The 24,980-nt window shown below is 46.6% G+C and overlaps 1 protein-coding gene across 1 annotated transcript in view; it reads right to left on the bottom strand.

Moving 5' to 3' along the window:
* The window catches only part of cfap58 (cilia and flagella associated protein 58), a 67,443-nt gene that overhangs the window by 32,901 nt on the left and 9,562 nt on the right, over window positions 1–24,980 (bottom strand). Inside the window, exons 9-13 of the mRNA XM_030352602.1 lie at window positions 23,331–23,522; window positions 19,879–20,040; window positions 17,737–17,883; window positions 10,486–10,626; window positions 6,827–7,050 (exon numbers count right to left, since the gene is read on the bottom strand). Of these exons, the coding sequence (XP_030208462.1) occupies window positions 6,827–7,050; window positions 10,486–10,626; window positions 17,737–17,883; window positions 19,879–20,040; window positions 23,331–23,522 (866 nt within the window). The remainder of the gene's footprint in view (window positions 1–6,826; window positions 7,051–10,485; window positions 10,627–17,736; window positions 17,884–19,878; window positions 20,041–23,330; window positions 23,523–24,980) is intronic.

Below are 24,980 nucleotides of genomic sequence, written 5' to 3'. Positions count from 1 at the left end.
GACAGGTTGAGGGAACCGTTTTTGAGGGAATCGATGCATCAAGACCGTGCTCATCCGACTGAACCCTTATCATCCCAGAATGCTAAAAACACATGTCGAACGCATTTCATCCCATTTATATGAGTGAGCGCCGCTAGCCAACGAGCCTCCTTTGACGCCCAGGATTCAAAGGTAAGGCGTCAGACTGGCCGTCTGCTAACCAATTAAGTGGAAAACCAGACAAGAAAATTCCTATCCACTGAGGCAATGAGGTTATTTTTTACCAGGAGAAAAATAGCCATAATGTGACTGCTCATTAGCCAGAGAGAGAGAGAGAGAGAGAGAGAGAGAGAGAGAGAGAGAGAGAGAGAGAGAGAGAGAGAGAGAGAGAGAGAGAGAGAGAGAGAGAGAGAGAGAGAGAGAGACAGAGGGAGAGGGAGAGAGAGAGAGAGAGAGAGAGAGAGAGAGAGAGAGAGAGAGAGAGAGAGAGAGAGAGAGAGAGAGAGAGAGAGAGAGAGAGAGAAGAGATGGAGAGAGAGGGAGCTAAGAAGAAAGAAAGAGAGAGGGAGAGAGAGAGATATGAATGCAAGATATGGCCATTAGCTTGTTTACAACAAAGGATCTTCTAAATGAGCTTTCGCATTGTTTGCGTCTTTGTGCTCTAGTCGAGTGTGCATAACAAGGCCGGTTCAGCAATAAAAATACACATCTCTAAACACAATGGTGAAGGATAATTGACAAATTAGTCAGAACTCCATTGCGTCCATTGATGCATGGCTGGAAGACAGGTTTTTGGAACGCAGGAAGCACAGTGGGACCGTGTCGAGATGACTGCTGACCCATGAAGGCAATAGTCATGGTGACAAGTGGAAGACAGAAGCAGTGGCATATGCTCCTCTCAGAGTTGAAGCCATGCATGTCTAAGTCCACATGGCTGGAGAAGGGAAACTGCCAACAGTCTGAACCGTGGGTCTTAGTGCCCATCGCACACCAGAGAATAAACGTCCACGGTTGTAGAGGACGAAGGGACGCATTCATGGGGAGAAAAAGTAGAGCTTTCCTCCTGACCTTCTCTGCAGAGGAGGACATACCAGGTGTGTGTGCTCCTGTCAGGGAGATACACAAGGAAAAAAGCTAAAACCTAATTATGCCTTTTCCCTTGGCATACTCAGGGACATTTGCATTAACTGTGACTGACGTGGATTGAAAGACCTGATGCTGATATGGGCTGCATTGCTTTTTTGTGCGCGTGTGTGTGTGCGTGTGTGCATTTGTGTAGTTTTGCATGTGTGTGCAGTTTGTGTCTGTAGTGTGTGCGTGCGTTTGCGGGCATGCATGTGCATGTGGGTGGCATGTGACTTTGATTGATTCACTCTGGCTGGTGCGGGCAGACACAGAACGGCTTCCCCCTGTGCCTCCGAGTTTAATCAACACCTTGGACCAAGCGCCGCCTCGTCACTGCTTTATTCAACCCCCGCCATTTCTATGCATCAATATTGATTATTTGTGTGCACAAGCTCTCACATACTAACCTGGGTTGTGTGTGGGGTTGTGTGTGTGGGGTTGTGTGTGTGGGGTTGTGTGGGTGGGGTTGTGTGTGTGTGTGTGTGTGTGTGTGTGTGTGTGTGTGTGTGTGTGTGTGTGTGTGTGTGTGTTTGTGTGTGTGTACGTTTGTGCTTTCTTCCATATGTGTATGGAAGGCCAAAATGGTCAATATTACGTCTCAGTGCAGATGTTTTCTAATTAAAGAAAAATCCATGATAAATGCGCGGTTTTAGTGGTTAAAAAAAGCTGTCTTCTAGGCTGCTTTGCCTCAACTCTACAATGGTGTAAAAGGCAGCGTTTTGGAAAGCTTTATTAACGCTATTTAAGAAATTTAGTAGGACATTTTTGATAGAGGTCAAATTAGCTCCTCCTCTTGATTCTCGCAGTCAGTGATTATGAACTAATTGGACAGAAAATGGGCTATTGAACATGCTATTTAATGCGCTATTCAATGCGTTAAAAGCGTCGACCAAAACGCTGTTTTTTATGCCTGCGTAACACAACAGTGTTAAGGACGGTATTATTAAACCTTAAACGCCGTATCTTACGTGGATTTTAGTGAACAAACGTGTCCGAGATGTGTAGTTTTGATCCTTTTGGCACTCCATTCTACATAAGTGCGTGCGTGTGCGTGGGCGTATGCCCATCTGAGTGGGTGTGTTGTGGATCGAATTACGTGTATGTGTGAAGCTGAAGGAAATAATAACAATGGCAATGACAAACGGAAGAAAAATCTCAGAGCAGCGTTCATCGTCTCTCCACATGAGGGACATCAGAAGCCCCAACAGGGCAATCCCAATGAGACGAGATGGGACGAGGATGAGTGCACTAGTTCGATTTCTAATCCACATCGGGTGGCTGATCCCTGTAAGAGATCTGCATGTTTTTTTGGGTATCTTCAAAACACACAAGCACACACCCAAATGAAGACACACCGGCACACACGAAGATGCAAACAAAACAAAAACAGAGAGCGATGATGTGAGAGAGAGAGCGAGAGTGAGTGAGACGGACAGCGTGGGGGCTGAGATACACTAACCACTAAACAACACTAGCCAACAGTATTTATTAATGGCAGCAGACATGATGCTACACAGAGATTAGCAAAAGCTTGCAGTGAACATAGACTGGGCCAGTCAAGGATGGGGCCATTAGGTAATGTGGAAAGGAGTCATAGGCTAATATGATAATTATGGATTGAAAAATGGCCATGTCTAAAATGCATAATCCCCCTGTTTGTATGGCCGCAAGTGAGTGTGTGTGTGTGTGTGTGTGTGTGTGTCTGTGTGTGTTTGTGTCCCTGTGTGACTTTGTATATCTAATAGATGTAAAAGGGCTTTTGTTACAAGTTAGATGTGTACGTGTGCGTGTGAGTCTGTGTGCCACTGTGTGTGGTTATAGGTGTGAGTCTGTGTGCCACTGTTTGTGTTTATATGTGTTAGTCTGTGTGCCACTGTATGTGTTTATGTGTATAAGTGTACAAGTGTGTGTATGTGTGTTTTTGTGTGCGTGTGTGCTTGCACGTGTGTAAGCACGCGCACGTGTGTGTGTGTGTTTGTTGGGGGGGGGGGGGGGGGTAGCTAAGAATCCATCTGTCCGTCTGCAGCATTTGATCTCGGGCAGAGGGGGAAGTCGTAGGGAAGGCTTAGCACCTAATGAGCCCGTGGCTGTGAATAGCACAGCGAGGCTCCACTCCTCTCCAGTGTACATCCAGAGTTAGAGAGCCATATGGGTTCAGGAAGGCGGCGGCGGCGGCGGCGGCGTCTCGGGACAGCGGGAACAGAGCCGCAATGTGTCCACTCGGACACATGAGAGGGGAGAGAGAGAGAGGGAGCTGCTTCTGTCATCCGAGTTATCAAAGTGCGGCTCGAGATCACGGCCGGGGAGACGAGCAGGGGTATACTCCTCAGAGCCAGCTTGTCTGAATGGTCTTCCTGGTGTCACGTGGTGTCCACATGGCCCCGTTTAGCCGCGTACCGTTGTAATGAAGCTCTCTCGGACGGAGCAAGGAGGAAGACATGCAGGAAGATGGAAGCCACAAGACAGTGCTACGGAATGTAGCTTATTCCACTCATTATGGAGCGAATTAAATAGTGTCCTGTATGACGCGAGTGCTATACACCAAATCCGATGCCAGGGATATGAACAAAGCCTGAAGCGTTGACTTTATACGTACTTTAAGACAGGATTTCAAAAAGAACTTCCTGCTTATTAAACTCTGGACCAACTCCAAACTAACATGGAGCCGTGACAATCCCGTTCAAAGCCTGTTGGCGCGCTGCCCGCGAGCCTGCACTGAAGGGCCCGTGAGGATAAGCATCCCCTATTTGTTGTGGCAAACAGCTAAGCGCTACGCAGAATCCATCACTGATTCAAAAATTTGCTGCTTTTCCATGGTAACATACTGCATCAGCTCACACCAGTACTTATTATTATCCAGCCACTTTAGGTATCTCTATTTTAGTAATTTGGGTTCATACCACAGCCTTGTTGATACTTAATCCTGATTGGCCGATACTGATCCCAAGACCGTGTCTTCTTTTTCAATAAACGAACACCTCTGCCTTCGACAGGTCGGAAACGATGAGCTACCAACCCAATATTACAAAACTACGGGCGAAAACACAACCGACCTGACGTTGCCTTGACAATGCAAAACAATATGCTCCAAGCGACGATAACACTGAAGATGAGAGTAACTAATATCTTATGGTTGGTAACTGGTCTAAGCGGAATAGACCACTCCGGGGTCTCCCGTTATTGGAAGATAACTGTTTTATTCATAACGTGTGGTGCTACAAACGCAAAGAATTAAATGAAGAATATAAAAAATAAAAAGACACGATTCATTAGGAATCATATGGCATAATCTCATCCCCCCCTGGTACAAAGTGACATGCGTTCTTTGTTCATGTCTCCTAGCGCGGTCGTTTTGCGTTATGCTTTGTGTGCGATGTGGATGAAATGTGTTTGTCTGTAAAAGGGATGCATTATACAGCAAGGGAGCGCGATCATGTTATCTCCCCTGAGCATCTGCCATGAGCAGCCCAGAGATAAGATCTTTCCCTTCAACTATAATAATGAAATAATTGCAGAATGAAAAGCCCTCCCGGAATACAAGTGCATAATGCGGGCTCATTGGTTAATTATTGAGGCGACTGGGGACCGGGGAAGGCTCCGGAAGGTTAAGCAGCAGCAAAGGCCTCTGCTACTGGGCATAACCCTAAAACACGAGCAATGGCACTGGTTTGTATGGGAATTCAGATCAGCCACAAGATGTTTGTCTGCCCTTTCAGGATTCAAGAGGCTCGTTCAGAATCGGCGAACATAGGCGAATGTTCGCAGCGAGCGAGTTGACTTTAAACAATACGATTTGAACGATTTTTAGACAACGTTCTAAACGTTAGTTTTCAATTGTAAACAAACTGTTAACAAACAAATGGCGACAAGAAAGGCCATTGTAATAGCTGCAGCCTCCGTGATAATTGACGAGTTTACAGAAGAAGGTCTAGAGATTTTCGATCTCGTAGAAAGTATACTGCAGACAAGGAATTCGGACGATTCAAGAATAGAGGGCTACGTCACCGAAGTTGTGCCCACTTACTGCGATGTCACGGTCAGAACACATTTTAGGTAAGGGTGAAGATAGGCTATATGAAACAATTTATCTACTGCTTTATGTGTAGAACAGGAATTCATGTTAATCTCCAGCTGGGAGCACATCTCTTGCAGTCCGTGATCCATGTATGCCTGTGGAGAACTACCTCTTCAGACAGTTTGGTGGGCCGTCGACGACTCGTTTAACCCTGGCTCTGTGCTCCGCTTAACTGCCAGTCTCACAAGTCTGTCCCACACGGCTGTTGCAAATGTCTGTCCCACAGGCTTGTCCCACCACTTCCAGATCAATGTTTTATCCTTTTTTTCTTTTCCTGTCACGCCAACACTTATACTGTCAAGCCGTCACACCCCCTTTTTACACCTGACATGCCGCCATTGTAAGTCATAATTAGTTCTTAACAACTTGCCTGGTTGAATAAGTAAAAACTGCAGAATATTCCCCTTTTTCTTGTGCATTCACAGCCTCTGATTATCTCTGTGTGATGCATTCATTTTTGACCTCCCTATCCGTCGTCCAGTGCAAACGTTGTGGGACACAGCCCGCTACTTGTATGATGACACATAATGCGCACGTTATTACTGACATAATGGCATGAGAAACACATTGATACAAGGATGTGACAAAGGATGTTTCCCTCCCTCCAGTCACAGAGCTCTCTCTCTCTCTCTGCCCCCTCTCTGTGGAACTCATTACCATATCATATCAAAATGCCCCCACACTGTCATCAATTAAAAAGGCCCTCAAAACCCAACTACAGAAATGCTTTTCCAAACTCGTCCCCCTCCCCCACCTATGTTTTTAATACCTACTTACCTATATCTGTCTTTATTAAAGTTTACCACTTGTTTTACCCCACTGTATATAAAGCATCTTTAAAGTTGACAGATTATACCCCCAGGTGTGAGTGTGATTAGACATTACAATCCGTTTTGAAAATCTGCCTCTTCTGACATCACAAGTGGGCGCGTCCACCTAGATGTGTGCTGGATAGATCGGTCTACCAGCCAACCCAGTGGACTGTAGCAAACGTTGCTCATCTATCCAGCACACATCCAGGTGGACACGCCCACTTGTGATGTCAGAAGAGGCCGATTTTCAAAGCGGCTTGTAATGCTAACAACACTCACACCTGGTGGTATAATAGGTCACTTTTAAACAGCGCGATACGAGTCTGTCATAGATATATACTGTATATACTGACTAGACACTGCCTGAAGTGAGCTGTTCATTGGAACGTATGCATCGATACGGCCGTCATCTTGCCCCGGGGTGTCCACCCACCTGTGGACACGTCGATGGGCGAAGGTCCCTTTACACTCAAAATTGCTCTAAATCGCCTTGTTTTTAAGCAATTTTTCAATCAGGTTGGCTTCTGGTGTTCCTGGTAATGATCATAATAATTTCAAAAGATAGTATAGACTTTATTTTTTTACTATCAAGAAACGTCTGACGAATGTCAGAAACCAGCTTGCTTGAAGATTGCATAAAAATAAGGCAAATTTGAGTGATTTTGAGGGAGAAAGGACCTCTGTCTCATCAACGTTTATTCATTCAGGTGGGTTGTTACCCCGCGGCAAGATGGCGGCATTGTTGATGCATGCTTAGAAGCCGAATGCAATATCTAGTGAGTATACAGTATATCTCTATGCGAGTCTTAGCCATTAGCCTTACTCAAACCCTCACCTGAGGTCCTTGGCGTTGGAGGCCAGCCGGCTCTGGATGCTCTTCTCCCGGCTCAGGTTGCGCATGTCCAGCTTCAGCAGGCGGATGTCCTCCAGCCGCTGGCTGTACTGGAAGTCCGTCTTGGCGAGGAGGCAGTCCTTGGTCTTGAGCTCCAGGTGGAGCAGCCGTAGCTGGTCGTTGCGGCACAGCATCTGTGAGCCGAGGATCTCCAGCTCGCTGTATACCTGGGGGGGGAGGGGGGGAGGGGGGGGGGGGGGGGTGGGGTGGGGTGGGGGGGGAGATGTCAGTGGCTCATGTCTGGTAAGGGTGCTCTAAAAAAATGTTGGCCCTTTTTTCATTTAATAATACTTATTTTTATCCCGGTAAGGCTCGGTATTCAACCCGTCACTGGGAGCCATGGGAGCATTTAACCCATTACTGGCAGCACTGGGAGCATTTAACCCATGACTGGCAGTACTGGGAGCATTAAACCCATCACTAGTAGTACTGGGAGCGTTTAACCTATCACTGGCAGCACTGGGAGCAGTGGGCAGCCACAGTGCAGCGCCCAGGGACCAACTCCAGGGCGAAATATTAAACCTAACAAGGACGTCTTTTTGGCGTGGGAGGAAACCAACATGAGCACGGGGAGAAAATATAAACTCCAAACGGAAAGGGATAAGGATGCTAGTTTCATGTGTGGATGCTGTCTCATCACCAGGGAAAGGGTAGAAATTAACCTTTTAGACCCTTGGTTCAGATAAGATGCAGTAAACAGTAAAGACAGAGAGAGTAACAAACTAAAAAAGTTCAAGAGTTTAAAGTAAACAAATTGTCGAGGTCGTCTACAGAGTCTTACCCATGGAAACCAAATAAGTTATTGCATCAAGTGCATATCTTTTCTTTTGACCTCTCAAAGCTTAATTTGGCTTGCAACCTTTTTCATAACTAACTTTAATAATCACATATTTTGCTTGACACCCTTGTCTAATGAAAGATAGGCCATTTGGTTGAATGAGGCGCTGAAGTGTCTTACAGCACTCTGAGTCGATGCATTTATAGTACACTGGCTCTCATTGGGATTCAAATGCATTAGCCTCCCCAAACCCTCACAGTTTGATGCCCTTTTTCTCTCTCTCTGTCCTGCTCTCTCTCTCTCGCTATCTTCTATATATATTATGCATGCATGTGTAATTTGCAGTATGTCTTGGAGTGTTCAGCCATCTCTCTCGCTGGTTGGTCAAGAGTCGTTGAGCCCTGATAAACAGATTGGGCACTAAGCAGGCTGAGAAGGGAAAGCCTCATAAACACAATTATGTTTATCGCCATCAAAAAATCACACTTTCATTGGCTTACGTCCCATCCTCTAGCACAGCGATAAAAGCCCACAGACGCCCACAGACACACAAGGTTACGCCGGTTATGCGGATGCACAACCGCATGCGCACTCACACACACACACACACAAAAAGACAGACACATTGTGTGTGTGTGTGTGTGTGTGTGTGTGTGTGTGTGTGTGTGTGTGTGTGTGTGTGTGTGTGTGTGTGTGTGTGTGTGTGTGTGTGTGTGAGATCTTGTGTCGGTTCCTCTTGTGTTAAGAGGAACCGACACATTCAAACCCAAAGACAGACGCACCAAGGCCTGCACACACACACACACACACACACACACACACACACACACACACACACACACACACACACACACACACACACACACACACACACACACTATCCCACCCTTTGGGCTTATCAACTTGTCATCAACCCCACCCTCACCTGCCGGCGGCAGCGCTGTGCATATCAAACGCGGTCGGGACAGGGGGGTGTTGAGGTTCGCTGCCTCTTTTCGGACAGCTGCCTCTTCCTTGGCTCGGGGTGGCGGGGCCGCTAAAAGGCTCCGGGGCTTCAGAGAGGAGACGGTGGCTCTGTGTTTAATGAGCTTGGAGCGCGCCCAGACTGCTCTCTTTCATCCTCCCCACAGCGATCAGGACAGCCAGTTAGCTCACTGAAGCAAGGAAAGGCCTCTTTCACAACACCCCCCCCCCCTCTGCGCCTCCTCGTCTCCCCCCTGATTTTCTGGTTCTCCCACTCTCACGCTTTCTCCTCCTTACCCTCCTCTCTCTTTCTTTGTCTGTCCACACTTTTGACCTTCCCTTTCTTAGCGCCCATTCTCCCCCATTGACCTGACTCTATACCTGGTCCAGGTTCTCTGTCTATACCTGGTCCAGGTTCTCTGTCTATACCTGGTCCAGGTTCTCTCTCTTCAACTGGTCCAGGCTCTCTCTCTCTCTCTCTCTCTCTCTCTCTCTCTCTCTCTCTCTCTCTCTCTCTCTCTCTCTCTCTCTCTCTCTCTCTCTCTCTCTCTCTCTCTCTCTCTCTCTCTCTCTCTCTCTCTCTCTCTCTCTCTCTCTCTCTCTCTCTCTCTCTCTCCTCCCCTCTTTTAACCTTGTCCAGGATCTCTCTCTCTCCCCTCCCTTATCTCCCCCCTACTCCCCTTTAGTGTTTCGATTCTCTGCCCGAGGCCGAGGCCGACCCGACCCGCCGATATTACCCGCCACTATCCTCGGGCCGGGTCGGGCCAGGCCTTTGATCTAGTGTTTTTTTCTTTTTGTTATCATTGCTTTATTGGCCTAATCTGAGGAGAAATCGATGTCATAAACAGAAATATTATAGGCCTTTATTACACAGGTCTTCTCAATTCCATGGAACGCTCCGTTCACTTGCATGGGTAGCAGAGCATGTGAGCGGAGCGGAGCGCCGCGCAATTCCCGCTCCCCGCTCAGGAGGATGTCCGCTCATTCGCTCTGCCGCTCACCGTTGTGCCAGGGCGCTCCGCTCAAAACCGGTCCGCGCTCATCTTAAATTTCCTGCCGCTCCGGCGAAATCGCTCCACGCTCCGCTCAAATTTTAGTAGAAGTACTTCCCAAACTCCATCTTGCTACTCTCGCGGGCACACGAGCCAGTGTTGCGGGGGGGGGGGGGGGGGGGGGGGGGAAGGGTCTCACGTGACGCGTTTTATCAAATCAGGTTGCTTGGATGCTCCCATTGAAACCCATTCTGTTCTACGTGAACCACCTACATGTAAGCCGCTAGAAGCAGTTCAAATCGGAGCGGACTGGAGCGGAGTGAAATCCCCGCTCCGGCCTTTGAATTTAAAACCGCTCTGCGCTCCAACCCGCTCCAACCTATTTCTTCCCCTCCGCTCCACCACCCGCTCCACGCTCCGCTCCGCTCACATGCTCTGATGGGTAGTAGTCCGGTAACTCGTCAACCCAGCGTATTCGGTTGCTAAGCGACGTCAACGTCTTTGGCAGACTATATCTATGCTGATCAACACTACGAATGCTGGTAACGAATAAATTGTAAAAAAGGCACGCCATGTGAAGTAATTTTTTCGTTTTGGCAAGTAGTAGTTCCCGGTAACAATCGGCATTCTATACATTATCCCTATATATTGAGCAGAGTAGGCCTAGTAACAAATGTGTACAAAGTTACTGTATTAGAAAAAGGTTGGGTTGAAATCGGGCTCGGGCTCATAATTACAGTTAATATGTCAGGTCGGGCAGGGCTCGGACAGAACGGGCACGGGCTCGGGCCTAAGCTCTACTCCCCTTTACCTGGTCCAGCTCTCTCTTCCCTCTCTCCCCTCCCTTTTCTCCCCCCTCCCCCCTTTACCTGGTCCAGCTCTTTCTTCTGTCGCGCTGCCTCAGCGTCAGCCTCGGCTATGGTCCTCTGCAGCTGCCGCTCCTCTGCCTTCTGGCCGTCAATGCGCTGCCTTGTCTCCTCCGCCTGCTGCTTCATTAGCTGCAGTTTCGCCTGGAGCAGGTTGTTACAGAGGGAGAAAGAGAGACACAGAGGCAGAGTCAACACAAACACACACACACACACACACACACTCACATAAGCCCGGACCCATATGTATAGGTGTACACTGCCTGCACATTTGTTTGTTGTTCCAAAACAATGTCATGCATGGACTGGATTTGCCCCGAGGTTGTAGTAGAGGAAACTTTTCTACATCACAGCCCAAGTTGGTGAACACAGGGGGGGAGTGGGGGGAAACCATGTGTCCGCTCTGTCGGACAAGGGACTACCCAGGATCCTTAGTGTCTGGGCAGCCGAGCTGAGGGCGCCAGTGAGAGGTCATGAGGTAAGTTCAGGTTAAGGGATAAAGGCGTGAATTGAATCATGAAACATGGATTTTTAATTTAATTTAATTTTAAAGTCGCACTTCTTTTTTTTCTGCTGTTTTAGTGTTTCACATGATGATCTCCTTGCACAGGTACGACACTCGGTTCCGCTGATCCAGGTCGGGGAACGAAGGGGTTTATTTCTCATTAGTGCCCCTGCTAAGGTGTTTGTAGGACAGGCCGTTTCCCCCAGAATGTGCCTTTTTGCGAGCATGTTTGCCGCTAAGCACGCCGGAGATGTTTGTGATGTCGCCATCACAACATAATTAGATACGTACCGGTGTACAACAATCCCTTGTACAAATAACAGAGGCTGCGTGCTTCTTCCACCGCTAATTACCTCACGCCTCAGACTAAAGACGCCCGACCGGAGGAGGGTTCGGTGGAAGAATTAATGAAGGGCTGAGGACATCTATCTTATTCCGTTGCAGCGGTGACATTCAAATCCGGGAGCTCCATCTTCTCGTCTCGCACACAAATAGCGGCGGGCAAAGAATAGCAGACACACATTACTTCACTGGTCAATGAGGACGCCTTTGGGGCTGGGGATGTTTATAATTCAAACAGTTAAGAGAGCCTAGCCGGTGTGATGGACAATGCAAAAACACGAATCTGTCGGATCTGAAATGCATGTCCCTTCTGCATCCACTCAAACGACACCCTCGCCGGGTGGATGCGGTCTGTGCGAGTTTAATTTGCGTCTTGGAGGTTGGGGGGGGTTGTGGGGGGGGAGTGACGGGAGTTGCCGCCAACCGTGATTCATGCGATGTGAAAACTTGGCCGTAAACTGTCCTGATTCGTATCAAACACGGCTAAATTAATATCAACAGTGCCGCTCCACGCCTTGGGCGCGCGGGCCGACCGCTGACTGAAGGGCCTAATGAGATTCTGGGAGGAAGAGCAAAATAAGAAATAGATTTCGCAGGAGCCCACCGCTGCGACCGATGTTGGGCTGGTTAATCATCTCACTCAGAAGGGGAAAAAAAAACACAATAAATCCTACGCTTTGATCACCATGAGGCTAATGAACATATCAATATCCTCTGCCCCCGTCCCTATAGTGGTGCACTGGGGAAGAACAGGCTTCGATAAAATATGTAATGAAAGCGCACTTATCCCAGCCATGTCGATATTAGACCTTATGTATTTAAAACTAATATCCAACGATAATATGCCATGAAAGGGTTGGTCAATGAGGCTTCAAATTGTGTTAATGACGAATTGGGCCACACATAACAAAGCACACTGCTACATAAACACAAGCTTCCTAGCTTAACATAAACTCACGTCTGCAACTCCTTGGAGGGGGGAGGAGGGGTGTAGTGTGGTGGGGGGGGGGGGGGAGGGGGCATTATATGAATGGCTTATCGCTTTACAGGGAGGGGGGGATGTGAATCTCCACATGGAATAACTGACTTAGCAGGAGGAGTGAAATGTTTGGCCACAACTAGCAAATCTGGAAACATCTTGATGATGACCCCCTTTGACAAGGGACGAGGGGGGGGGGGGGGATTGGGGTCGCACGAGCAGAACAAGATGGCGCTGCTGTTGCTGTTGTTGTTGGTGTGATATTCAGGCAGAATTTCTGACCGTCTACAGAGAGAATTATTGACTTTGTGTCACGGGGGTGCGCCACATGGATAATTGCAGGACAGTGTGGAGACCAAGGGGCAGTTGACAAGATCAGCGCCCTGACACCTCACAAATTGGCAGGGAGGTCCGAACAGATGCCACGGGATTTTATTTTGAGGAGGTGGGTGGTCTATTATGTGTTTCCCGATCGACTAGTTACTTAGTGCGGCTGAAGTTACAGATAAAAAATAATATGATCCATGAAATCACTGAAGGCACTTATGAAGAGGACTGCTGTGCTTGTAAAGAGGAAATAAAATACTGCGATTAAATGTGTTAAAAAAAAGCATTTGTATGCTTTTTTAGCATGTCACGCACATTGTTTACCGCTTTTATATATGGTGCTGATTATATAAAAACACCATGAGTATCAATTAGTTGTGACCGCCTTAAATGCGTTGCACAAAATAATAGGTTTCAAAGCTCAAAGGGAGAAAATAACAAAATGTGCCAGTCGGTAATTGCAGAAAATACCTATTTTCGTTGCGTAAGTAGGTGCACACACACCCATTAGTTACTGCGTTTGTCTGTCACGAGAAGGGGGATAGGCAGCAGCCCCTTTCACACATGCAGTGTCACCCTGCAAAGTTCTGGAAGATTTCCTGCATGTGTGAATGGGAACAGGGATCGATAATCAGGGAGGGAGAGTGAGAGTGTGAGAGAGAGACAAAGAGATTTTAGGGTAAGATTTAGTTCCAGGATTTTAGGGTAAGGTAGTAATTCTAGAGTTTCCTATCAGGGTCAGGTTTAGGGTTTGGCTTTTGGTTTGGGGGTTTGGAAGAAGTTCTAGGGTTTCATATCAAGGTCAGGTTTAAGTGTTTGGTGGTAGGGTTAGTGTTTCCTCTCAGGGTCAGTACCGATTCAAAGTGAGAAAAACATGAACAATTAGAAGAGAGCAACTGCTAGAGGAGTCCTTCTGTTCACAGAAGATCACGGTGAAGTTCAAACCGGCAGCTCTTGGGGCAGGATGTGAGTCAAATGTCCAAAGTCATGGTTTGAAATCATCAAGGTAGAAACGGCTTCTTATCACTACTCAAGGCTAATCATTTCAAGGCATAAAAGAAGAAATAACAGTCATGAAATGAGAACGAGAGGAGAATCATAAGGAATTTCAACAGAACTAAGGAAATCACAAAAGATATATATATATATATATATATATATATATATATATATATATATATATATGTATATATATATGTATATGAAGTACAGTAGATGGGGAATGCAGAGACATAGGTAGTGTGGGTGTATAAATATATACATAAACGTATAAATATTTCAGCTGCCGGTTGAGAAATCGTGTAGCAAGTAGACATTCTTCGCCCGCTGTGCAAGGTATTCATTTTACCCGGTAATTCATATGACCGGGAACTCCGCAATAGGGAGTGATTGTAAACTTACCCTCAATTACCATTATAAATATTATCATTATTTAGAAGAACCACTTAACTAAATGTGTGCCATTTATATTGGGACAAACCTCTCCAAGAGAAGACGGAATTCTTTTTTTTTCTTACATTTCTTATTTCAAATATAATTTTCCAACCCAACGCACTCACTTTTTTTATTGCCCATTATAAAGAGCTGTACAAAAGTTAATTCAGTGTCTGCACTCCCTCTGAATACCTCCACCTATAATGTGAATTATTTCCTTTCGTCTCAGCATGCCTTTTGAACTTGTCATCCAAAACGTCCGACTGCGATGGCTGGAAATTAAGGCCATCTTTCTGCCTGGATGGCAGCTACTGTTCGTCTCGTCCGACTCTTCATGCTTCCCGAACACTCATTATAGGAGAAATTTGAATTGGATTTTTAGAGAGGGCATATTGTGTTTGAAAGGTATGGTGAAAGATAGCTCACGGCTGGCAAGAAAAAAAGAGCCTGTCCCGATTTTGATTGTCTCCACTTCCTGTCTTTAAGGACCCCCACCTCCCGCTTTGAGCACTCTCCTCTCTGCAAGCAACGCCGATAACGACGTGGGGGTGACCGGGTGTTCCAATCAGCGGCAAACAGGGATGGAGGCGAGGGAGGCCGGGTTGCCTCCGGCGAGACCCCGCCGTTGATGGCGGTAACTGTGCTCTTCCAGGGCCTCTTGGCGTGTGCAGGCGAGAGCAGGGGACACCCGCCACGCGGGGTCCTTCCCTGAAGCATGCTGGGCGGCAGGCCCAGAGTCGAGCCTGGACCTTGAGTGCAGCTCAAGGGCTCACAGGGGTGCAGGGGTGGTGGGGGAGATTGTATGGTGAAGCACGGGAGCCCCACTCACACTCTCTGTCCTTTGAGAGCCCTGACATTACTGCGGACAGAAGGAGTACTGTAGGCCCCTCTAGGCAGAGAATTTATATTAATCCTGACATGGTCTCCTCCAGCAAGGGTGCTTGTGAGTCTGTGTTGTAAGAGGAAGGGCTGGGGGAGAACATGAACCATATATGAACTGTGCCATGAGTCTATTTGAGGCCGGATGTTCATTTGGAGTCTCAGTTAAACATCCTGCCTTGAGGGCACGTTTTGTAATGATGAACTATTGCTTGCATTTGCATTTGTTTATTTTTTTCCCCTGCAAAGCAACTCGTAACGCTAAATAGGAGATGACACGCCGATAGTATAAAAATTATCTCTCCGTTTATCTTTCCCTTGAAGTAAAGTATCACCATTAAAAAAACGTCATGGAACATTGAAGAGTATTTAAAAGGTTCACTTCATTAACAGAAAAAGTATTTGGTGGATATCTAATAGTGCAGTCTGTAAACGAGTCTGTGGTTGGCAGTGGTTCATAGTTTCGGCAGACGAGTGTGGTACACTGTGTCACCAGAAATAGACCCCTAACAGTTGGACTACACCAAACCCTTCAGACATGCAATGAAAGAAAAAAAAGGCAACAGATCGGACACATGGTGTTCTTCTGATTGATCGAGCAGCAAAATGGTGGTGCTTCAGAAAAACACACATTTTGGTTGAGTAGGCTGATGCCTAAACCCAGTCCTGGCTTTCATGTGGGAGTATAGTACAGATCCTTTTTGGCTTTTATATTTTACGATAAAAAGTGTCACTAGGGTAACTACGAAAAAGCGTTGTGGAAAGCATTTCATCAGTACGAGTCTGACAATACTCTTTCACCCTATTCTAATAACAATTAATACGATGGAAAAACCATCATTATCACATTAAACCGGATTCTTCCTACAGGCGCTAGGTGTTTCATCCAACGACACAAAAACAAAAAAAACACACCTCAATAGTCTTCCAGGAGGCAATCGTCAAACCTTACCCACGTGATGATCAGGGTATAGGGAGGACAATCTCATCTACAGGTTGTCCCAAGAGAGAAACAGAGGATGCATGTCAGGTGTCCGATATGTTTTGGACCGGCCTGAAACACACCCTGGGTAGGGCATGATGCCAGACCTTGAGGGGGTCTCCTGGAGTCTTTCTGACCGCCGAAACTATGCGTTCGCTTAACATTTTCCCTAGAAGAACGCGGCGGCACGCTTGTGATTCTGCGATGGCTGCCTTATGATGGATGAGGTATAAATCGTCATTTATTGAAGAAAGACCTCGTCCTGAGACAGTGACTGGGGCTTTACAAGATCCCCCTCCGATTCATCAAATCAAGGTAGTGCATGTGCTTCTGTTTATTGTAATACGGATAATCCTTCCAAAAAGACCTTTTGACACACCATTATGCACAAACACACACATACTGTGCACACAATGCTATTCCATTGGCTGTAAACACACCCGGTCCAGCCCAGGATTACTCAGCTAGCCATGAAGAGAGCCCCTCTCTCCCTCTCTCTCCCTCTCTCTCTCTCTCTCTCTCTCCCTCTCTCTCTCTCCCTCTCTCTCTCTCCCTCTCTCTCTCTCCCTCTCTCTCCCCCTCTCTCTCCCCCTCTCTCTCCCCCTCCCTTCCGGTGCTCCCCACTACAACCATCTGCTGGGATCCCTAACCTGGACATCCCGCCACAATGGCATCTCTGCCACATAACCGGGAATGCACCCAGACACCTTGCAGTTTGGCTGCTTTACTGGTTTTGCTGCCCCCAACCCCTTATCCCTGTCTATTTACCCCGTTTGATTGAGCACACGTTTAGATAACAAATGAAAGACACAAATAAATAAATAAATGTTTCCCAGGGAGGTAGATGATACATTTTGTGAACGAGCGTCTTGACAAAGTGTTCTGGAATGGAGCAAGGCTGCGAAAAGGTACTTCAAATGTCCTTGCCATCAGTCAGAATCCGACTCACAATTTTATTCCCATCTACATCGACAATAGCAGCACTGTAGCAGCGAAAGGTTCTCAATCCACAAACATCTGCCCAACATCGCTTGAGAAAAAGAGACAGAAGTGAGCAGCCATGTCGAAAAGACGTCCCAACTCAGCATGTACACAGTGTCCCATCCGGACAATAGTTCAATGTACAGCCAGTGAAAAAGGTTCATCTTGATTGGGACCAAAATCTGTAAAGGATGCATCATGGGTCAGTCCATGAGTCCAGTCCCAGTCATGAGTCAGTCCCAGTCATGAGTGAGTCATGAGTCAGGCCCAGTCATGGATCAGTCCTAGTCATGACTCAGTCTCAGTGATGAATCCGCCCCAGTCATGAGTCAGCCCCAGCAAGTGGGTCAGCCCCAGTCATGGGTCAGTCCCAGTCATGACTGGCCCATGTGATGAATCAGCCCCAGTCATGGGTCAGCCCCAGTTAGTGGGTCAGCCCCAGTAAGTGGGTCAGTCCCAGTCATGGGTCAGCCCCAGTCATAGGTCAGCCCCAGTAAGTGGGTCAGCCCCAGTAAGTGGGTCAGTCCCAGTCATGGGTCAGCACCAGTCATGCGTCAGCCCCAGTCATGCGTCAGCCCCAGTCATGGGTCAGCCCCAGTCATGGGTCAGCCCCAGTAAGTGGGTCAGTCCCAGTCATGAGTCAGCCCCAGTCATGCGTCAGCCCCAGTCATGCGTCAGCCCCAGTCATGGGTCAGCCCCAGTCATTGGTCAGCCCCAGTAGGTGGGTGAGTCCCAGTCATGAGTCAGTCCCAGTCATGAGTCAGTCCCAGTAAGTGAGTCAGCCCCAGTAAGTGGGTCAGGCCCAGTCATGGTTGCAGGCCCTACCTTGAGCCCCTCGTTGTCCCTCTCCACGCGCAGGGCGTCCTGGTGCTCCCGGGACATGGTGGCCTCCTTGCCGCTGATCTCCTCCTTCAGCTGCTCGATCTCCAGGCTCTTGAACTTTAGCTTCCTCTTCAGCTCTGCGATCTCATCCTGGCAAACAGGCCAGCGGAAGGGACGAGAGAAATAGGTGTAAAAACATAGATATAATGTTATAAAGTAACATGTCATATATATAGCAATATAATGTAATACACCTGTGTATCCATCTATACGCAGCGATATAATGTGATATAATTATTAGTGCTGTCAGTTAAACGCGTTGTTAACGGCGTTAACGCAAACCAATTTTAACGGCGTTAATTTTTTTATCGCACGATTAACGCAATTCTTTGAGAAAAAAACAAAAAAAAAACAAAGAAGCAGTAGCCTGACTGCTATGTTCAAGGCAGTATGTTTGTATGTTCATCGTTTAATTGCACTATAGGCTTTTTTTTGTATCGTCCTGTTTTGATCAGTATATGCCAATGTTGTTATCAATAAAAAAACATTTGCACAAGGCAAGCCGATGCACTTCTCCATGTTGATAAGAGCATTAAAATGAGAACAATTAATGGGACAAAGAAATCAAGGGATATGTAGCATAGAAAAAACATTTGTGATTAATCGCAATTGCTAGCGATTAATCGTGAGGTAACTATGGCATTAATGCGATTAATCTCGATTAATTATTTTAATCGCTTGACAGCACTAATAATTATATGTCATACATATAGAAATATAATGTAATGCAACTGTGTATCTATTTATATATAGCGATATAATGTAATAAAACGATATGTCATATATATAGCAATATAATGTGATATAACGATATGTCTTCTATACCAGTATATATATATCTTTAGATAGATAAAATATGCAATGCAAGGGTTCATAAAACAGAAATATGTATAAGAAGAGTTTAAGAATCTGACTCAAAAGAAAGAAAGAAAGAAGGAGAGACAGTGAGAAAGTACAAAACTTGGCACAAGAAAGACAAAAAAAACAAGAAAGAAAGAGAAACTGAAAGAGAAAAACAGAAACAAACAAACCAACAAACAAATACAGAAAGAAGGAAAACTTGAAGAAACAAAGCAACAAACAAAGAAACAAAGATAGAAACAAAGAAACAAAGATAGAATAAAAAAAACAAGGAAAGAAAAGAGAGGAATACCGAAAGGAAGAAAGAAAGTTTAGAGGGGGAGTGGACCTGAGGACTCTCAGGTCACTACAGGAAATGACAGCCCAGGTCCAGAACCAGTTAAAACCCGGGCCAGGCGCTCTTTGTCGGTCCGCCTGCTCGTGCCAAACTGAAGTTAGAGTCTCAGCTCTCATTTGAAACTATCAATGAACAGGACATAAGAGGGCGATGACAGAAAGATGAAACAAAGCAGGCTCTGGGAAAAAGGGCTCTTTGATATGCACGGGATTGAAGCCCTAGCCTGTGATGTGATATTTTGTGACAGAAACCCGTGGACAGTCACTTTCGTTCTTTTTTTTTTTTGTGCTTTTCGCTGTAGCTGGATGGCGCCGCGCATTAATGATGCCAACCTTCATCGAGTTGGCAGCCACGATTTAGAGTTAAACACCCCTTTAATGGGGATCAAATGGAATTATCTTAAACCAACAAACATCAGGGCGCAGAGTTAATGAGCTCACTGGCGCGTGACAGACGGCCGGCTACAAAATGGCCTCTTTGTTTTGCAGGGCTTTAAAGCCCACCTCTTCCACACTGGCATGCGTGCCCAATGGGATTGTTAATGGTCGAGAGGGACAGATATAGAGGGATAAAGAGTGAGAGCGAGGGAGAGCTCAATCAATCAATCAATCAACGGGCCATTTGACTAAATGATTAGACAGTCTCTCTCTCGTGACACACACAAACAAGCACACACACACACACACACACACACACACACACACACACACACACACACACACACACACACACACACACACACACACACACACACACACACACGCAAACACACACACAAACACACACACACACACACACACACACACACACACACACACACACACACACACACACACACAGAGCGCAGGGAGCAGAGGCAGAGGGCACGGTGATGACATGCCTCCTACCTGGATCTCGACGAGGTTCTTGCTGTAGAGGTTCCTCTCGGCCACCACCTTCTCGTAGAGGGTGTGGAGGCTGGCCAGTCGCTGCTCCGTGTCACAGGTCTTCTTCTTGTACTCGGCGATCTCCGTCTCGTTGACTTTGAGGTCGTCCGTGTGCTGCTGGACCTGTGGACGTGAACACAGGCCGTGGAACATGTCGGGGGCGACGGAGATGTTTTGGGGAACACAGGGCGTCGACGGCAGCTCACTAAAGGCTTTGTTGGAGTACGAGATGAAACCGATGCCAGGTCGCTGCATTTTTGTGAGTTGTAGTTTATTCAATGTCCGTGTCAAAAAAAAGTATGTTGGTTCTCCATGTCGCAATGTTGTACTGCTGGAGAGTTCTAAGGCGTATCTTAACGGCTGGATTCGCAGCCAAACACCCTTTGAGATCAATACAGCGACACCATGCCTTTGCTTTCCAATTGATGAACAAGACGTGCGGTTCGATGAACGATGAGAATCATCTGCCTCTCTGAGAGCCGGGCCCCGGAGAAAGAGAAGACTGTGTGTTGCTCTGCAACAACACACACGGGCAAAACTTCTTCTGAAAACTTGTGCCATCAAGATATAGTCTATTAATGAGAGGAGCAATCATAACAGTCAGACTACAGTGGAAACCACATGCAGCTTGTGTGCATTATAGTCTATGATAGGATTCCGAGGGTGATTATCTCCAGTGATGACACATTACCCACTGTGACTGTTGTTGGAAGCTGCCGCCTGAGTGGGTGAATCAGACGCTATGCCTAGCTGATAAACAGTGGGTGAGCGACAAGGCTAAAGGATTAAGGAAACAACAAGCTAACCCTTGAAGAAACTCAATTGAGAACATATTCGGAATCTCCTACGATGAGCTGTCCTGTCCTGCACTTTCAAATAAAGGTTCTGCCACCGAGATGAGAAATTACACTCAGGTGGAGCGTTGAATGGCACGATAAATCATGACTTGAATCTACAAATTACATTTGGATTAAATTACTTCAGTATCTAGGCGAGAGAAGAGAATATAATGAATATAATGAACTTGGTGGAGGGTTACCGGTGGCAAAACATATGCACAATTAAAAAATAAAAGCTTGCCTAGCTATGCTAAACGGAAATGCTACTGTTTTAGCTGAGTGGCCTTCTGTAGCCACACCTCAAGATTGATTTATCGAGCTCCGTTTTGTGCACCGGGAGCTGATTTTAATAGGGGAATGGGGGAAATGTTCATGAATATGGAAGTTACTTTAGTAATTCAAAAACAAGTAGGACGCCTCCAAAAGCAACGCGACATTCAGTGGCGCTATGTGACAGCTGCAGTGCCACCCCATGCGCCACAAAGAGGCACTCAAAGAAGCAAACATGCTCCTTTCCCTCGACCTGGTCAAAGCGCGTCCGTTCTAACCGCCAACGTTGTAATTAGTTCGTTCAAAAGTTCACGTCCGGAAAACAACAAACAAGCGCACGTTCCTTTTGAGGTGCTAATAAAATGTTATCTCAAACAAAAGGCAGGGGAAAGGCTGGCACCGTGACGCACGGTGACTCACCCGGATGAGAGGGAGGGAAAAACAACACGGGGAGAAGGAACGAGACGCGCGGTGGCATAATATCAAAGTGAGAGTCGGCCGTGCAGCCGAGCTCCTACTTCTGATGACACACCTGGTGAACTTCCAGCCGTGAAATGGAATTCCCTACAAAGGGTAGATTGAGTCGAACTGCTGGATGGGAGGATGACTACATTAGGCTGGGGTATAAATAGGCGCTTCTTTGTTTGCGTCTTTTGTACTGCCTTTAAAAGGTACATTCTGAAGCTCCTCCACAGCGACGGCGGCAGCAGGGAGAGCTTTAAAACAAAAGTAAACCCGCCGCTGTGTTCCTTCCCGGTGGCTCCCGCTGACACCCCTCTATAAAGTGGAGCACTATTGTGCCATGGAGCACGCAGACAAATAAGGTGCCAAAACAGGAGTTGCGCTGTTATTAGAGTAGAATCGTGGTCTAATGCAGAGGCGCACAAGTACACACAAACAGATTTACACAAAATGCATACAATCCCCACTGCTTAGTGTGAGTTGGGCCACCTGCTCCATAAGAGCCATCTACTCTAAAGGGCTCGGTGCGGAACGCCTTTGAAGTGTTTACATGTTACACCCACACAGGTTTTCTGCCCATCTCGTGAAAGGGTCGTTGCTGAGACTCAAGCCACGTGAAGCTCCGTAATTGGGGTTTAGAGGCTTTGATGCTTTCACGGAAATACAATACAATAAAGCCATCCTTGGTAGGCAGTGCAACGTCTCCGCACGAGTTTCTTCCTGCATGTGGCATCATTGTGTGTGGGGTCTTTGTGTAAATCGAAACAGACTACGTCATCTGTACACACGTTTCCATCTGTGGACAACATGTTCTGGTTAAACCATAATAATAATGTTTGACCATGGCGCTACATGTCCCAAGTGATGGATGTGTTGTGCATACACTCAGTTGCCTCGCCTCTAATTCTCTTCGGCTCATTGTCAACACCTGCACATGTTGTTTGTTGGATGTTGTACATCTTAATATGCATGAAGCATGTCATCAGCCCTTATGCTGTGCCCATTGATTTCTAATGTTATCCATGTTCAGGGATGTGTGTGTGTGTGTGTGTGTGTGTGTGTGTGTGTGTGTGTGTGTGTGTGTGTGTGTGTGTGTGTGTGTGTGTGTGTGTGTGTGTGTCTGTATCTATGTACGTGTGGTAATGTGTTTGTGTATTCATGTCATGAGGTATAAATTAATCAAATATTCCTGTGTTGTTTCCCTCAAAGAAAGGATTACTGCATGTAACGTGGGCTCGGTTAATAAAAAAGGATCCAAGACCTGCGACTAATGTAAACAATCTCTTGTATCTCGCGTTGCATGTTCAAGTCTAAGAACCGCGACAACGAACGCTCCGGATTCTGAGCACGATCTGAGGAAAATGGATCACGACAACGTGTACCATAATGCATTATGACACGCAGTTACATTACTTGAATGGTCTCATATGGATTCAGTAATGCTCCCACTAATTCTCGAAACAGCTTGCTACATCGTTCCTGTGAGAAAAAACTAGAGTTTCTAGCTGAGTGGGTTGACGAAACAATTAATTCAAAACTGCTGCTTATAATTAGTCCTTAATAACAGATTTATCTACCGTCTATAATTAAAACATTTAATGTTTTTCCTCGGGCAGGGTGGAGCCAAGAATCAAACCAGCAACTCCTGACCAAGACAAATTAACTCCAGACTAGTTAACTCTAGAGCAATCAACTCCTGACTTATCCGTTCCAAATAAGGAAACTGAAGACCAATAAACTCCAGGAAAATGAACCAATTAAATCAGTCAACTCCAGACCAAATAACGTCAGACAAATCAACAGACAATTTATCAAAATCAAAACAACCAAGAGCCCGCCTACCTTGTTCCTGAGGCCGCTGGTCTCGTTGATGTAGCGGTCGCGGTCCTTCTCCAGCTGGTGGATGATCTTCTGCTGTTTCTGGGCTTCCTCCCGGTAGTTGTGAACCTCCTGCTCGAGGTTCTTCTGTGCCTGTTCCTGGAGCTTCAGGAAGATCTGCTGCTTCCCTGTCGAGTCTGTGACCTTGATCAGGTTCTGGAAGGCAAACATCTGATGACACATACACAAACACAAGAAGACGCATGCACACACACTGACACAAAAAAAACAGACCCACGCACACTGAAACACCTCGGTAAGGTGAAGGCTTCAGGCAGCATTGCGTAAGACGGTTGCGTGTTGCCCCTCTAGTATTTCACCAGGTGGGTGCACACAGTTCACTTTTTTCAACTGACCCCACCTGTTCATATGGCTCAAGTCAAATAAGACTATTAATCGACTGTTACTAGCAGCTGACATTGCTACTTGTGTGACTTGCCTCCATGTTTAATTTTCAGTACTTCATCAATAGGATTAATTAGAATGTTCCTCTGTATTTGTGGTAGTGGTATCAAGATTAATTTCAACACATCATCGTTTGAGTCAGTTCAAGGAATCCTGTGTTTTAGTTTTGTTGTATTCATGACCCAATTTCACTTTGCATGGAACAACGTTGATTGTGCACCTTCATGTTCCTAATCCAGGCTACTGAAGGGGAAGGAAATCAGTCCAGGATTGCTGACCACCAATAATTGCCGCCATGTCCTGTCTAGTGACGTGTGGCCAGACGTTCCAGCACAAAGGCTATCACTAAAACCCCACAACCTAACCCTTTTCAAAGTAAAAGAATAGGGTGCGCTTCTTCGTCAGCCAGTGGGGCCGGGGAACTGAATAAACCCCCGCTCTGCTCTCCTTCCTCCCTCATGCCAGCGCGCACACGGAGCCCGCTACCGCCAGCCCCGCGCTCATTAGCATGCTAACTTATTGCACAGTCCAATTAAATATGAAAAGCCACTCATTTCCATCTAAATATATAAATATATCTCTATATTTATCGCATGGCCACTGTCAACAGGACTACACTCGTGTTTTCTTGAATCTTACATTGAGGATGCGGGAGAGCAATTAGGAGACTTTTTTTTAAAGCAAGAGGAGAGCCTCCAGTCTACAAAGTGGAGATCCTCGTGAACCAAAGAGCTCATCCATAATGATGAACTTTCCCAGAGGGATTGCGCTGCATTGAGCCAACATGCCGACATGCAGCCAGCCACATACGTCGCATGAGAAGAGGGTCTCGCACTCTTAGACCATTTCAGCCCTCTGGCTCATATCTGCAGAACACGTCTGTTTATTTATTTATCTTTTTTCTTACTCTCCTCTTTTTCAGGCTACTAATGGTGCTAAAGTTCCCTAGCAACATGTAGGCTGGGCCGTCCTTGTTATAGCGGTCTCTAGTACACCAGAGACCCACGGATAGTTCGGAGGATCGATTCCAATCGGCCGCCGTTATCCCATCCAGAATCCGAGTGCCTTCGACGCGACGCAACAGAATGCTAAACATTGCACGCATTCACATTCCGCGCCATCGCACAAATTCCCTCAGAAGCGACAGAAAAACATTCAAAACCTAAAACATAAAACGGTAACGACCAAAACATCGGACCTCCATGCACT

The sequence above is a fragment of the Gadus morhua genome, chromosome 3 (assembly GCF_902167405.1).
Source record: "Gadus morhua chromosome 3, gadMor3.0, whole genome shotgun sequence".
In the NCBI taxonomy this organism is placed as follows: Eukaryota; Metazoa; Chordata; class Actinopteri; order Gadiformes; family Gadidae; genus Gadus; species Gadus morhua.
The sequence above is the reverse complement of the archived record's forward strand: the minus strand, read 5'-3'. Positions and strand labels throughout refer to the sequence as shown.